Raw genomic sequence first — 16,990 nt, forward strand, 5'->3', positions numbered from 1 at the left:
AACAAGATATAAAGCAGAAATAGAAGAGCAGCAGCTAAAAAGAATACGCATTTCAGCAACAACATAAAAGCGAGGCCGTGTCTGCTGGCTAGAAAGTCTAAAGGCCAACAGAGGAAGCCCCCAGGGTCCCGGGAGATGAGAGGACTGAAACCGAGGCAGAGGTCCCCCCAGGAGATGGACAGGACAGGACCACTACCCCCGCAGCTGGGCCGGCATTGGGGACGGGGCAAGCTGGCCAGTGCCCGAAAGGCTTCTTCCTAAACTGAGGGCCAGTCACTGCTCCCTCCTCTGGACAAAATCCCAATTCAGAGGCCAAAAGCAGTGAAGCCCAAGGATGGAGGCCACTGAACGTGGTTCACAGCGGCTACCTGCTCTCCCTTTTCTTCACCTCACTCTTTCCTACATCTCCAAAAAGAAGCAGTTCCCTCTCTAGAGTTCCTTAGAGGTTTCTCCCTGGGTGTGACTCCAGCAGGGCGGATCTCCGTCTTGGAGGCAGAGCGAAGAACACTAACCAGGCCCCTAAGACCAGAGAGGGGCTCTGGGTGCAGTGGCCCCCGGGGAAGCACAGCCATTTCCCGGACGCTCTGTCTCTAAGGAAAGTGTGGGGGAGCTGGCCCAGCACATGTCAGATGGAAGCGTACGGCCACAGCTTGTGCACCTGAGAGGCGAACAGATCCTGTCAGCTTCAGACTTGCTCATTTTTGGCAAACGTCACCTCAGAAGTCTCTGATAAATTTTTCATCCCTCAAGATTAGGGGCCACTGATACTAATGGCAGGTTCAACTACGAAAGACTGCTACTTCGTGAGAAGGCAAGTTAGCGCCCCAATAACACAGCCAGGCAGTCAGCAACCAGGCGTGGGTACTCACGACGATGGGGATGGTGCTGGCTCGGGACAGGATCTGTTTGACCAGGCGGTACCTGTCGTACAGCGGCTTCATAACCTGACGCTCGTTCTTGCTGACCTGAAAGGCAAGAACAGGAGAGCTGAGAAGCCTGCTCCTGCTGGCCACGCTGACTGAGCATGCTGGGGACTCAGAGAAAGAACAGGTGATTCAACTGAAGACTCACCACTCTTGTAAAATTTATTTAAACTGACACCATGAGTCAATGAAAACTTAAAATATCTACTTTGGCTGCAGATTATGTGAAATCACTCCCTCAGAAGTATTACTTTTCCTCAAAACTGTGATCCTTATTAATTATTAGTTTTCTATTTAAAATTCTGGAAGGTTCAGAATTCCAGATGATTCACTGTTTTCTAGGTCCTGGGAAGAAGAAAGCATATATTAATATTTCTATTATACTACTTACCTTGCAGTTCTGTGATCATTTTTTAAAAATGTCTCTCTCCCCTATGGAACTGTGTTGTGTTTTTAGGGACAAATGCAAGCAAACAGGCTTTCAAGGAATACATGCTGATAGAATACGTGGATTCACTCATCTCTGTGTCCCTAAAATCTGGCTCAGGGTTCAAAAATGTTTAAAGGACCAACTCTAATAGACAATGGGGAGAAAACAAGCCCAGATCCCTGGCACAGTATCTGAAGCCCCTCATCACCTGCAGCTTCTCCTCCTCCCCGTTTTAACTCAAGCTCTGGAAAGAAACTAGGAAGGGTCATACCTCCTTGTCTAGCTCCCTCTGTCTTTGAGTGGCCTCCTCTCTGCTCTTTGGTTTGGTAAATTCCAGATCAAGAGCCACCTCTCTCCCTGTGCAGCCTTCTTCCAACATGCCCCATTCTGGGAGACCTGCTCATTCTCTCCTTTGAGTCACCTAATACAGCCTGTGTATCTTATAATTCACATATGCTTTGCTATGGATGGAATGTTTATGTTCAACTCACCTCCCCCCATGCCCCAACTTCCAATTCATAAGTTGAAAATGAATCCCCGATGTGATGGTTTTTGGAAGTGAGGTCTTCAGGAAGTGACTAGGTCATGAAGATGGTGCCCTCATGAACAGGATTAGTGCCCTTATAAATGAGGCCACAGAGAGCTCCCTCACCCCTTCTGCCATGTGAGGACAGCGAACAGATGGCTGGCTATGAACTGGGAAGTGGGCCTTCACTAGACACCAGTGCCTTAATCTTGGGCTTCCAGCCTCCAGAACTATAAACTGTTCTGGTAACTATTTCAGTGCCTGATATGACATAAATGTCTGCAAAATTAGTGAAAGAATATTTCAAATATAGACAGGTATGCCAAATTTATAAGTATGCATTTGTTTACTAAAATGGAGTAAGAGATGATGTATCTTTGTTTCAAGTTTACTGTTGTTCTTCTGCATTTTATTTCCATTGTACTATATAAGGCAAGGCTTACAGATGTGAGGAAGGGTAACAGTATTAGCTCTGACCATCTCTCTTACGGGCCTTCAACTTTGAAGATAAGTCTGGATAATGCATGAACTGATCACCCTTTGCTGCCTTTTTTTATTTGCCTTTCTCAAAGTGATCAACAATAAGTGAACCTTGGATAAATCTCACAAGCCAAGATAGGATACTGCCAATCTTGTAGTATTTATTTACTGTCATCTTGTGGATTCATTTTCTGCCAGAAGCAATAATAATAACTTATTTCTGTCTTTTTCTGTTACCAAAATATCAAGAGGCGGCATTTTCTTGCTTTTACTATCTGTCATAGTAAAAGGAGTTTTACATTTGTTATTTCATAAAGTATGACTGTTAGAACTGGAAGGGAACATAAGAACTATTTCACACACACACACACACACACACACAAAGAGTGAGGATCAAACCACAGGTATTACTAGAACATACCTACCAAAATGGCTAATGTGAAAGACAGTGTCCAGTGTCAGAAAGAATGCTGGGCAACTGGAATTCTCTCTCAGTACTGGCAAGGCTGAAACACTTTGAAAACCATTTGGCAGTATCTCCTAAAGCTAAACATATGACTCATCAATTCCGTCCTTAAGCACACATCAAACAAACCTGGATTAAAGTTTACCAAAAGACACATAAAAGAATGATCAGAGCAGCACTATTTATAGCACCACCAAACTGGAAACCATCCATATGCCCAACAATGGGAGAATGAATAAGTATTTTAAGTTTCCAAAACTGAATACTACACAGCCATGAAAATGAACAAATATAGCTGTATGCAGCATTAATCTCAAAAAAATAAAGCCAAGAAAGATAAGCCAGACACCTAAGAATATACTCTGTAAGGTCCTAATTATATAAAGTTCAAAAATAAGCAAATCAAATCTGTAAGGTTAGAAGTCAAGTTTTTGTTGGTGGGGTGGAAGGTCATGGCATTGCCTAGAAGGGGACATGATAAGGGCTTTCAGAGGGTGGGCAATTTTTAATTTCTTGATCAGGAGGTTGATTACACGGATTTGTCTATCTTGTGAAAATTACCAAGGTATATAATTAAAATTTAGGCTCTTTTCTGTACTTAAACTTCAAGAGAAGTTGAACAATAGCCACAAATAAGTGTGAGGAATAGAAATAAATGACTTGGATAATCTCACATGTAAAATGACAAAACTTAGGACTGGAACACAAGGAATAATTTTTTTTTAATACAAGATGTACCCACTAAATATACTGCATATGAGATTAAGGTACATCCTAATTGTCAACATATGACATGTAGTGAAATATTTAGTGACCAAATATTTAGTGACCAAAAGACATATGAAAAATAAAAATAATAAGGAACCAGCATTTCCCCACTCAGGATTAGCATCCTATTACTATATCTGACTCTAAAACAACGTGGGTTTGAACTGCATGGGTCCACTTATGTGCAGATTTTTTTCAATAGTAAATACTGTATTACTACACAATCTACCACATGGTTGCATCCATGGATTCAGAATGTTGGATATGGCAACACCATGGAGACAGAGGGCTGGCTCTAAGTTACACTCAGATTTTCAACTATGCTGAGTGTTGAACAACTCCCAACTTCAGCATTATTTCAAGGGTCAACTGCAGTTGCTTCACAGAAACATTTTTGGATTGTGAAAGGAGACTTTGGATTTTGGAAGAAGACTTACTGCTAAAATTAGCCAGATACGGAAAACTCGACAGAATGGATTTTCTAATTCCTTGTGCGAAAACTAAATTTTCTAGTTAGAGTAGATGAAGAGGATAGCTGGCTTACACTAATATTTGGCTTGTGGTACTGGTCAGTCACTCAGTTGTGTCTGACTATTGGTGACCCCATGGACTGTAACCAGCCAGGCTCCTCTGTTCATGGGACTCTTCAGGAAAGACTACTGAAGTCGGTTGCCATGACCTCCTCTAGGGGATCTTCCCGACCCAGGGATGGAACCTACGCCTCTTTTATCTCCTGCATTGGCAGGCAGCCTCGTTACCACTAGCACTACCTGGGAAGCCCATATTTGGCTTGTAACACTGATATTTAGATTTTCTATGAATTGCTCCTTTTAAAAATTAATGACCCTCAGAACTCTGCTCAATATTATATGGCAGCCTGGATGGGAGGGGAGTTTGGTGAGAACTGGTACATGTAAATGTATATGTATAGTGGAGTCCCTTTCCTGTCCTGAAACTATCACAGCATTGCTAACTAGCTATACTCCAATATAACAGTTAAAAAAAAAAATTAATGATGTTTAGAACTATCACCTGTGAGAGATTGGATAAAGTCCAGTTCTTGACTATGAATAGTCAAAACTCATCAAGATACCCATCAGTCACTGTTGGCATTTGATAGAGCTATCTAATCACCAAAAAATCAGTGATCTTTAGGTCTGGAAAGAACACCACTTGATTTACACTAGAATTATTTCCATGATAAATGCCTAAAGCCAAAGGCACGGTGATACTGAAACTCAATACAACTTTCACCCATTATCAAGCCAAGTCTCATGTAATTATCAGTGCTGGATTTGAGAGCAGAGTCAAAATCTAACCAACAGTTAGAGAAACAAAGCAGCCCGTTGGTTGAACTGTTAAAAAGGGGGTGCTGATATTAACGGGACCGTGGGAAAACTGTTCAGAAGCTGACATCTCTTATTCTCCAGTCATCAGCTGCTCAGGGATTCCACTAAAACCAGTAACAGGCCTTAGAAGGAGCCAGTGAAGTTCTTCTCAGAGCCTCAGTTTCTTGATAGGCAAAGTGTAGAATTCAGATTAGAAAATCTTTATGATCCTGAATTGTTTGAAAATGACCTTAGGCCAAGCATACAGTATACTGTCTTTTCAACATAATTTCACTCTTCTTGCTTCAAGTCATTATTTAAGTTTTCATTTAAGTGGTACTTTTGAATGGCTTTCAATGTGTACAAATAGGGTTAAGACTAAAATGTAATTTTGTATACAAGTCAAAACAACATAAAAATTAGGATATGCAGATCTAGTGGATTTGAAAGCAGCACCTTCCTCTAAATCTTTGTTTTCTGATGCAAAGAAATCTTCGTCTACTGTTCTCTCACTATTCTAATTGGTTGCTGTATAAGTCTCTGATAATACATCAAAGTACAATGGGAACACCAGCCAATATTATCCATGTTTAAGTAAGGGCAAGTCTCAGACAGAAATCACAAAAGCCTGATTAGGTGAACATATTTATCTTTTGTGATGGTGTTCGTCTTAGCCTCATATAAAGCTTCTCTACAGAAATACTGATTTGGTTGCTGTTAGCTGAATGGTATAGCAAAGGTGAAAGATAAAAAGAATGAAGTTTCTAACTTGAAGAAAGAGATAACATTAGAACCATGTAATATTAAAGTTAGAAGAGTCTTACTTTCTAATATGATAAAACTAAGCACTGGAGAGCTCTCAGGAATGATCTGCCCAAGGCAACTGAGCTGGTTCAAGAACACAGGTGGACTCACTCCCAGTCCAGTTTTCTATACATTAACAAATAAGCAAGGAGGATCTTAACACAGTAACCACAAGACATACCAAAGAAGTCATAGTATAGCATTTTCCCCTAACAGAGTTTGGCCAAGATTATCTTAAGATAAAGAATTGTCATCTTAAGATACAGATGACATCTTAAGATAAAGAATCTTGTTTTCATCTTGAGATAAAAATTCTGCATCCAAGCTGAGAGTTCTGCCCATATTGAGTTCACAGAGATTTCTTGTTCTGAGCAATAGCAAGAAATTACAGTAGTCAGGAAACTACACTGCCCCAGGATCTCCTTAGTAAAACAAAAAATATTCGGAATCTGTGTGTGGAGGTGGTATCTCTGAGTCACAAAATTGCCAGTGGGAGAAGGTAAAGGAGATGGATTTTTATACCTGCTGCATTTTTGTCCCATTGATTCAGAAAATGGTGACTGTCCCTCTTTTATTATCAGGCAACAACAGTGGGCTGACTGGGCAAAGATCAGATCTTCCCAACCAACAGATAAACAAATGATACCATTTATATGTGGCTTTAGAATCTGGACTTAAATTTGACACGATATGCTTTCGCCTAGTTTCCCAGTTTCTAAAAGACAAGATTGAAATGTATCAATGAGAACCCTGAAGTTCGGCAGATGCACCCACGCTCTCTCCTCTTCACCATCATCTGGGTCTGCAGAAGGGGTCATGGGGGGGCTGCAGCTATGTGCTGTACTTCTGGGACGTGGTCTTCTGATGAGACCCCTACATGTTGAAAAGGACACATCTTAATAATAATTCACAGGGAATTATGTGCTGGTGTGTAGACGACTGTGTTTTTGTTTTTCATACATGTGTCTGTCTGTCTGGATAAAGCAAACAACCTTATTAAACAATGTACATGACTGTTTCGGCCGGTGATTTTGACTGTTGGTGTCCTTTTATATCAGAATCTACAGACTCAGCAGAAATCCACCAGGCTCTAAGCACCTGCATTTCTAAAAAGCGAAGGTTTGGAATGACAGCATAGCCCTGGGAGTACTTGTGTTTTTCTTTTAAGAAGAGTGTTGCCCAAATGTTATTCTTAAGTCCAGGGTCCATGGCAACATCACAGATGTTAAGAATGAAAAGTTCACTCTTTGGTTTTCAGACTGGCAAGATATCAAGTGAACTCTGTTTCTCCTGAGGAGGCGGGAGTATCAGGTTCCAGAGAGAGAGGCAGAGAGCCCGACCTGGGACCAGAAATAAATGACACTCAAACTTCCTGGAGCATGTGTCCCTGACCTGTGAGATGCTAGAATCCAAGCCCAGAAATGTTGTTCCTTCATCTGCAAGAATGATAAAAGAAAGGGCCAAGGATTAATGGTTCAAATTCCTATCGGTAAGAGAGCTAAAAATTGTACATTTCTCCTGATTCAATTATTTAATAGGAAGTAGAATGCAGAGGGCAGAACCTGTAAGTACCAGAAGAGAAACCTGTCATTTACAGGAGTCCCGCCTAACTCCCTGCAAAGCCACTCTGCCCTGCTTCCTCCGTCAGTGCCAGACAGCCTACGGGTCTACGTGTGTGTGTGATGTCAGTCTCCATGACAACTTATGGTAACAGACATCTATTACGCAGACAAATCACTGAGGCTTAGGGAGTTACCTAAGAGGCCCAGAGACACAGAGCCAGTCTCAGCAGAGCTGGGTTTGAATCTAGGGCTTCCCAGGTGGCACATGATAAAGAATCAGCCTTCCCATGCAGGAGATGCAAGAGAGCTGGGTTCAATCCCTGGGTCAGGAAGATCTGCTGGAGGAGGGCATGGCAACACACTCCAGTATTCTTGCCTGGAAAATTCCATGGACAGAGGAGCCTGGCGGGCTATAGTCCATGGGGTTGCAAAGATTCTGACACATCTGAGCGACTCAACACACACTGTGAGCCTAGGGCCTGCTGACTGCCACAGTCCAGACAGGAGGAGAGACGGTGCTCACCTCGGAGCAATAAGTACCACGGCACACAGCCCCCTGCTCCGGCAGCAAGCTGAAGACTACAACACAGCTGACAGTCTTTAAAGGAGTTTATCACTGTTGTACCCTGAATCCATATAATGAAAAGAAGGAAGACACACGGGCCCCACCTCCTTCACGGAGGCTTGCCTAGGGGCTTGAGGAGATTGACACCTAAAGGCGCTGAGTCTTCAGTGGAGGAGTTTCTCCTCTCTGTTAGAAGAGGATTAGTTCTATCTCCGCAAGTTCTGAATATCCCGGAAGAGAAGGACGAAGTTTCACAATACATCTGAGCTCCAGAGCATTTACTGTTTGGTTCAATGCCTTTTAAAAAAACCCAAAACAACAGTTGGCTTGAAACATGACCATTATCCCAGAGTGCCAGTATTTTTCCACTGTAGGGACAGGCCAGCAAAATCAATCATCAACTCCAGCTTTTTTTTTTTTTTAATTTAAACCTAATAAATTCAGAATCAAAATACCAGGTAGGCTCATTAGACAGATAACTGGCCACATGTTCTGCATCAGGTCTCATGCTAGATGCTGAGGTCCAGGTTTACTGTTAGGTAAAAAAAAAAACCCAGAATCCCTGCTCTCACAGATCTTGTAGTCCAGTGCTCTATTCTCGAATTTCTTCATCTAAGAGAGCATATTTGTGATGCAAAGACTCTCTCCATTACATAGCTATGACAGACTGGAAAAGAGGTCTGTGCATTTTGGTGATATAAAAGTCCATCTGTGAATATACACCTCCTGCTTCTTTACACCTGCTCTTAAGAACTTGTGTTGTTGGGTTCTTGACAGCATTCTTAACAGAAGGTTACTAAGAGTCACTGACAAGGAGATCAGATTACGAGTTCCCTTAGGAATAGAGGGCCTGTTGAACTATTGTCTCCCCCAGGACTAACAGCAAGCAGAAGATAAATGTGCTTGCTGAATAACAAATCGCCTCAAACGCTTCTAAAGCCACATTTTAGATTCCTCTCGGTTTTAGTTCTGTATGGCAGCTGAAACTTCTCAGCAAACACGGGTTGCAAACTGCACTGAAAAGAAACTGAATTTTAGGGCAGATCACTGGAGCTTAGCACCTTCCTTTTATGGATAAGAATGCCTAGAGCTAGTGATGACAGCTTACTGGGGCAGACTCAGGGGCAGGCATGTTCCTTCACTCTCGGCTTCTGTGTACTAATTCATGCCCCCCTCCACTATACTCGAAGCAGGACACTAGAGACTACATTTTAGTTGCAAACTGCTTTTTCTTTGGAACTTAATTAAATTTAGCACTTAATAGGTAGTAGAACTCTTATCATAGGTTTAGGCTTCAAAAAGCTTAGTTCTGGTGAAAATATATAGTAATCTAAGTATCTGGACACCTCAATTGTAAAATACTGAACACAGAAGATCCACTTCAAAGCCTGGTAATTTACCCCAGTCAGAATATTCAGTACTGATGAACCTATTTGTAGGGTGGGAACACGTAGAGAATGAACTTGTGGACCCAATCGGGGAAGGAGAGGGTGAGACGAACAGAGAGAATAGTACTGACACATATAAACTACCATGTGCAAAACAGATGGCTAGTGGGAAGCTGCTTATAACACAGGGAGCTCAGCTTGATGTTCTGTGACGAACTAGAGGGGTGGGAAGAGGGGACAGGTGGAAGGAAGGCTCAAGAGACAGGGGATATATGTGTCCAGACAGCTGATTCATGTTGTGCGGCAGAAGCTAACACAACATTGTGAAGCAATTATACTCCAGTAAAAAAAATTACTTAAAAAAAAAAAAAAGAAAATTCAGTGCATTCACGTACCGGCCGTCCATGAATGCTTTCATAATATAACAGAGCTTTCTGCAGGGCCACTTTCTCATTAGCAATCTGGTCTTTGGTCATATCCTGTATAAACACAAGGACAGAGAAATGAGAGAGGGGAAAACATTTGTGAACATCGCAACTGCTTTATTTAGTTAAACAAGTTTCCCAAAGTAAGGTTAAAAAGAATGTTTACACAACAGCTCTCCCTAGCTCCATCCAAAGCTAGGAATTAGCTGTTCCTGATATGCAGCTAGAAACACAGCACAGCAGAATCATCACCTATGAGTACTCCTTTCTCCCATGTGGTGGCAAAGGCATGCTGGACTGGGATCAGCAAGGCCGTGAGGTGCATGGGGCTTAGCCTAATGACTCCGGCGACGAATACGGTTATAGGATACACATTCCCAAAGGCTTGTCTCTAATCCTCCTACCTCAGAGAGTCACCAAACTGTCTCGTAACTGAAACAAGTCCATTCTGTAACCTGTACAACAGGATTTCCTGCTTTCCATTTGCAGTCCAAACCAAAGGACCTATAGTTAAAAAGCACTCTGAGCTTGTTTCATCTGCTTCTTTGGAGTCTCAGTGTGTGGAAAGGGAAGGTGAGGGAGATATAAAAAGGTGTGACTCGTTACCCTCCCCACTGGGACCCCGGGGCATGCCCTGCTGCCCTGCCACCCTCCCACAGTGACTGGAATGGTTTGGGATTAGCAGTTTCTCGGGCTCATCACAGAATCACACCTTAATATCTTCGGGACGGCTGGTCTCTGCCCGCTTCTCCTGGAGCTTCCTCTGGATGGATTCCAGTGTGGCCTCCACGCTAGGCTTTATGGCTTTATCCACCAGCTCTTGCTTTTTCTCATCTTCTTTTTCAAGTTGGGAGCCGAAACTCTTGGGGAGTGTGTTGCTTCGCTGCCGCATCCTGGGGGGTAGGTCCTCCTCTGATATCTTCAGTTTGGACTCTAGGAGAAAAGATTTGGGGGTGGAGATGTATGGGAATTGACATCTGCTGAACCCAGATTGTTTTTCTTGCTGTTAACAAGTGCTTAGTCTTGTCTTTTTTTTTTTTCTCCCAGAAAGCATCTAATTATAATATTAGCTGAAATCCCTAGGTTATTATTTCTTAAACTTAAGAAAATGATAATGTTTTCCTGTATTATCTGGCATGGTTTCCTAACCCTATTCCTGAGAAAGTTTTAGTTCTTTAACATCCATGCTGCAGGCTGTTCTCAGAATGAGGCTGATGTCTTCCCACACTGAATCACATAACATTTACAGGTATTTGCAGGTCTAACGTCCAAATGTTGGCCAATCTTTTCCACGTGATGTAAAGATCTCATTTTGGAATTATTTTCACTTTGTATTCTATTCCTTTGTTTACATGATTCTGTGTCCTAAATGACAGCAAGCTCTGGGAGGGACAGGGACCAAATTCTTTTCATAGCCATTACTGTCTCTATGTCGTCTCCTAACTCTATAGCAAATAACACCTTGGATTAAATAGGTTCCTAATAAGTGTTGAATTGAAACCATCATTCTTAGATTAGTTATTTAGGGGAAAAAAAAAATCCTGCAGAATTTTCAGCATCTTAACTGATCTGGGTTTCCCTGTGATGGAGGCCATGGGAGGATGCAGAGAAAGTGTGCCCTGAATGCTGAGGGCCCTGGGAGTCAGCTTCAAGGAACCAGTCTTTCCTGGAACATTTAGTGGTAAGTGGCTCAGCACGCAGTGAGATCACAGCTTCTGCACTTGGCTTGTCCTCTGAGGACCATGACATAGGTCTTGAACTTTCCCTACCTTTAAGTTGTTTCCGGAATTTGGCAAGGTCATTTGTCCATTTCAGAACCTCTGGATTGGCTGCTTTGTCGCTGTGGGAAGGCTGCAAAAAGGAAATCTAGAGTAAATGTTTTGGAATTGGGGCAGGAGACAGAAGAGTTTGATGATCAGTTTGTTTTAAACAGCAAGGAAAAGCTGAGTTTCACTGGAATAATAAATGAACTGTGATTAATCAGAGCAACTTCACAGGTGGAATTCCATTATCCTTCTTTATACCTGGTCATTTTTGATGCTTTCAAAGAATTCCTCAGAGACAAAATGCTGGATCGTTAGGGTCATGGACTTCCATGAGTCTATGACCTCTTTTCCATTATCTGTAGGGTTCAACCTCTTAGCCTAACAGGATAGAAAGCAGTAGGGTATATGATATTTTACACAACAACCACTGTGAAAAATGTCTTTTTGTTATTCTTGTAGGAAATACTAAGGATAGAGCTGAGAAAAGAATGAGACCAGAATTAGTTAAATTTTAGAAGATAATTCTGAATTAAGTTTTAGCCAAACAAAATACTTCACTTAATGATTTTCCCCATCCCTGATCACTGATCAATTTACAACACAAATGTGAAACCCTTTAATTCATTGTAAGGATATGCACAGGATATTTTCCTGTGCAAGGAAAATGCTGACACGCGATATTGGAGTTTACCAGGGTTCATTGCTCAGCGTTTACTGCCTTTCGTGATTCCCTACAAAGCTCCCTGAACTGTCACCACCTCTCTGAATAGTCGATGCACTGAGGCATCGTGTCGGGGGAGGGTCCAGAAAGAAGCCCGTGAGCACTCACTCTGTACTTCCGCTCTTCTTCAAATCTGTCTTCAAACTTTCGGATCTTCTTCTTAAGGCTTTGAATCCTTCGAGTGAGCTGGGCGGGTGTCAGGTCCTCTTGCTCGTCTTCATAGGAACCCAGAGAGGAGCTGCGGCGCCTGTGAGGGGCACAGGGCGGGTCAGGTCCCCGGGGGTGGTCACTGCCTGCTGGGAGGGGCGCGGGGGGCGAGGGGTGTGGTACGGGGATGGGGTGTGCTATCCTCTCAAATAAAAGCAAGCCCGCTGCGATCACGTTTTGTGACCCTCAGCTCTGTGTATCCTGCCTTTTAAACACGCCCAATCTTCTCCAGCTCACCTTTATGCCTGGCAAAGCTAGGACTGAAATGTGCACGGTGGACTTCACAGCTAAATTTGAGAGAGCGTTGGGAAGGAGGCACTAACGGAGATTCAGTTGGTGATGCTGCAGTCGGGTCACAGGTCACGTGTGAAGTTAGAACAGAGCCTGTGACTTGGATGGAGATACACTTACAACCTAGTGAGAAAGGTGACTAGCCATGGGTAACCTTCCTCTCCCTTTTAAAGTTACATGATGGGACCTCTGTGCCTCGGCAACACAAAGAAACACACCTCATGAAAGGGTGCGAATTGGGGGGAGAAGGAGGCACTTCTGTGTCGTCCAGGTACTGCCGGCTCTGCCCGTAAGCGTAGAAGCGGGGGGACAGCATGGGGTCGCTGTCCACCTCCAGGAGCTGCCGAATCAGGCGCCCGGCCTGCGGGGAGAGGCGCGCTTCGTCAGCGTCCACGCTCTCCTGTTGCCACGAGGAGAAGGCAGGGACAGGCTCTGGAAAAGAGCAGGGGCGAGAGGGCAAAATTGGTCTTCAAAGCACACCTGTCTCCCAAATTTTCTGAGTGCATCAGGAGGCACTGAATTGAGGAGGCACTGGACGGTCTCACATTTTACTTAGTTATTAGCTCATTTGTTTGGCCGCACCACATGGCATTCAGGTTCTTAGTTCCCCGAAGGGACTGAACCTGTGTTCCCTGCAGTGGAAACACGGAGTCCTAACCACTGGACCACCAGGGAATTCCCAGCTTCACATTTTAGATCGAAGGTTCTAACTCAAGACACTGCCCTGACCTGAATCAGCGAATCTATCTGATTCAGTCATCATCTATTTTCTTATCTCCACCTTCATTTGCTTTCAAAAGTTACTGTGCTAGGGCTGCCCTGAGGAAAAGCCACTAAAGTGAGCTTCCAACCTTCCTGGCAGATCACTGAGGAGCACTTCTCCACCTGAGGGCGTTATGGAACAGAAACGCCTACGTGTCTGTGAGCAAGGGGTTTGGCATCATGGCTGGACATCCTTCACTGATACAACTAGGGAATCGGGTTAAGGAATCACATTCATCTTGGGAGAGTCCACTGATTCAGGTTATGCCTCTGCTGAGGTCACTCAACAAGCTGTTTTGTATGCTTTTGCTTTAGTGTGTTGGGATTTAGCATGTCTAAAATGCATGCTCTGTATTTGGAACTTTTAGAGGCTACTTAAGTTGGATGGCATCATCAACTCAATGGACATGAATTTAAGCAAACTGCGAGAGACCGTGAAGGACAGGGAAGCCTGGCGTGCTGCAGTTCATGAGGTCTAAAGAGACAGACATGACTGAGTGATTGAACAACAACATCAGACTATAGTTAAAGTAAGAAACATGCATAAAAATAGTCAAAAATGAAAAAGAATAAATCAGTATGAGTTATTCTAGACAATCTTGAAGAAAAAACAGACAGCACAAAATCCTGATTTTTCACTTTGTGAGGGAATAGGATGGCATTTACTTTTACTGCAAGACCTACCTTCATGTGTTCTTTTCCTCATTAAAAAAATCCTATATAACATATTTTAAGGATCTCAGGCGATGTATGGTATTTCATTTGTAATACTTTCATCACTTATAAAAAAGGTTATGTCTTAAATACCCTTGTGGATATTGTAATTTACACAAGGCTGGAATTTAGCCATGATCTTAAATTCTGGGATTCCCTCAGTTTGATTCACGGAACAATTGCTCCTTCAGCTATCAAAGTATTTCTAAAATCCACAAAATCATCTTAAACAAGGGCTTACTTAGTATTTTACTTAAAAAATCATACAGTAATCACAGAGCATTAAAGCTGGTTGAAACTTCATACAACAAATAATCCAGTGACTTTTCAACTGTGGCTGCACCTCAGGGTCACAGAGGAAAATATAAATAACTCCTAACACACTTCTGTGATGGCTCGGGCTTCCTTGATAGCTCAGGTGGTAAAGAATCCACCTGCAATGCAGGAGACCCTAGTTTGATTCCTGGGTCGGGAAGATCCACTGGAGAAGGACAGGCTACCCACTCCAGTATTCCTGGGCTTCCCTTGTGGCTCAGCTGGTAAAGAATCCACCTGCGATGCAGGAGACCTGGGTTCAATCCCTGGGTTGAAAAGCTACCCACTTCAGTATTCTGGCCTGGAAAATTCTATGGACTGTATAGTCCATGGGGTCGCAAAGGGTCGGGCATGACTGAATGACTTTCACTTTTTTCTTTTCTAACATACAGGTCTCATACCACCACCCAATTAGACAGAATTTGTAGGTGAGGGTCCAGATATGTGAGACATAAACACATAGTCCTTAAAAAAACTTCTCAAGTGATCATAATTCAGTCAGGTTTGAGAACTACTGCTTTGGTTCAACAATTACAGATAAGAAAACTGAAACCCAAGGAATTCAAGAGCAAATACCTAACCAGCAATAAGAGCTGGATCTAGAAATTCAAGTCTCCTGCCCTCCTGGACAGTGCTTCAATTTAGAATGTGCCAGGTGCTTCAGGAACAAGGATGACTGTCTTAAAAATGTTAAGATCCCACAATGTAGTAAGACTTAAGCACATTAATTAAAAAAAAAAAAATTAACCTCATGTGGAATGAGGTCCACAGGTTTTCAAAATTTAAAGACAACCAAGTCATCTTATAACACAGATGACAATATAAATACTTTAAACAAAGAAAGCATGTTAAAGACAGAGTCCTGCCTACTGAGTCTCTAAGAGTGGCAGAGAATAGACTTGGCTACAGCAGGAGATAAACAGGAGTTGTTTCAGCATCTATACTGATTCGGTTGGCTGGCTCCTCCTAAGTGGCAGGGCTTAGATATGAGCAGCTTGGAACTGTCGACAAGAAAAAGTGAAAGTAATTGAGAAGCGAGGGGGGATGAGGGAAGCAGAGGGTGAGTGGAAAGTAATCCCTAGAAAAATAATAAGAATGTAGTGTGCAGTTGCAGAAAATGGAACTATTAAACAGACCAGATGACATCTACTTCATAGGACAGCAGAATTTTCTCTAAGGACTAAAATCAGTGGAGCCAGGACAGGGAAAGGGTTAAGATGGCTTGAACAGTCAAGCCGAAGGCAGTGGTCAAGGAGCATAACACCCAGGGGGAGGCTTTGGTGGTTGACAGGGATAAAGGGCACAGGGAAAACGAAGTCTGATGCTGATGCTGGCATGCTGCTGTGCTGGCTAGTTTGACATTTCTGCGCATCAAACATTAGTTTGAAAGGTGTTATTTTAGGTCCTGAAGTATGTTCATCTGTCTGAATCTAGCAGAATAGCTCTTAAAATATGGTACAACTAATCTTTGAGTTTTGAACTATGTGGACTCTATGTACCATTTCTGCAAAACACAGTACGTGTTTATGACCATTAACCAAGCATGTCTCCGGTAAAAAATAAACTGTGATCCTGAGTTAACTACAAAATACTAATGATGGAACTGAACTGTGCTTGTTTGATGCTTTGTGGCTAACATGGGGCCATCCGTCAGACTGCCTTTTTGTTAATGCAGCCGTCTTCTGGGCTTCCATTCTTGATCCATCACTTCACTGACAAGAAAACCAGATGTGCCATGTTCCTGGTATCACCAGTGGTATATATGAAGTACACAGAAATTCTGAAGAAATTCTAGCTTATGGGTGACACTGTTTACTGATTCATTTAAAAAATTTTTACTGTATGATTCTGTTTATTTTTTAATGGAAGCATAGCTGATTTAGAATGTTGTGTTAATTTCAGGTATATAGCAAGGTAACTTAGTTTTATACATATATATATGTAATATTTTTCTTTTCCCATTATAGGTTATTATAAGATATTGAGTACAATTTCCTGTGCTATACAGTAGATCCTGGTTGTTTGTCTATTTTATATACAGTAGTTTGTATCTGTTAATCCCAAACTCCTACTAATTTATTCCTCCCTACCCCCTCTTCCTTTTGATAACCGTAAGTTTGTTTTCTGTTTGTGAGTCTATTTCTATTTTATAAACAAGTTCTTTTGCATCATCTTTTCAGATTCCACATATAACTGGTTTGTCTTTCTCTGTCTGACATTTCTCTTAGTATGATAATCTCTAAGAAATTTATTACTTTAAAAACTAGAAATATAATAGCATTAAGAATTTCAACGTCAAAGTAAAAATAAATATTTCATCATTAGCTGCAGGTAGAACAGAAGTGAAATTTTTCACCTATGCATCTGGAAATGCTTATATGATTTCTCTCTCTCTTTTCTCTTTCTTTTATTCTATACAGTCTTACAATTTAGGGCTCCTATTCAAAAGAGTTACATAATTATACACAATTCAATATAATGAAAGATTCAGTAAGACCAACTGTTCCTCTGTTTTGAAATATTCTAAGAATACAAGGCTATCTCATTTT

The 16,990-nt window shown here is 42.1% G+C and overlaps 1 protein-coding gene across 7 annotated transcripts in view; it reads right to left on the minus strand.

Annotated features, from left to right (window-relative positions):
* Window positions 1-16,990, minus strand: part of FAM13A (family with sequence similarity 13 member A) — a 363,870-nt gene that overhangs the window by 11,323 nt on the left and 335,557 nt on the right. For all 7 annotated transcript variants that reach the window (XM_070452134.1, XM_070452131.1, XM_070452129.1 and 4 more), the window contains 6 exons: window positions 12,869-13,082; window positions 12,261-12,399; window positions 11,435-11,516; window positions 10,378-10,598; window positions 9,636-9,719; window positions 870-965 (listed from right to left, as the gene is read on the minus strand). In XM_070452134.1, the coding sequence (XP_070308235.1) occupies window positions 870-965; window positions 9,636-9,719; window positions 10,378-10,598; window positions 11,435-11,516; window positions 12,261-12,399; window positions 12,869-13,082 (836 nt within the window). The remainder of the gene's footprint in view (window positions 1-869; window positions 966-9,635; window positions 9,720-10,377; window positions 10,599-11,434; window positions 11,517-12,260; window positions 12,400-12,868; window positions 13,083-16,990) is intronic.

The sequence above is a fragment of the Odocoileus virginianus genome, chromosome 21 (genome assembly GCF_023699985.2).
Source record: "Odocoileus virginianus isolate 20LAN1187 ecotype Illinois chromosome 21, Ovbor_1.2, whole genome shotgun sequence".
Classification (NCBI taxonomy): Eukaryota; Metazoa; Chordata; class Mammalia; order Artiodactyla; family Cervidae; genus Odocoileus; species Odocoileus virginianus.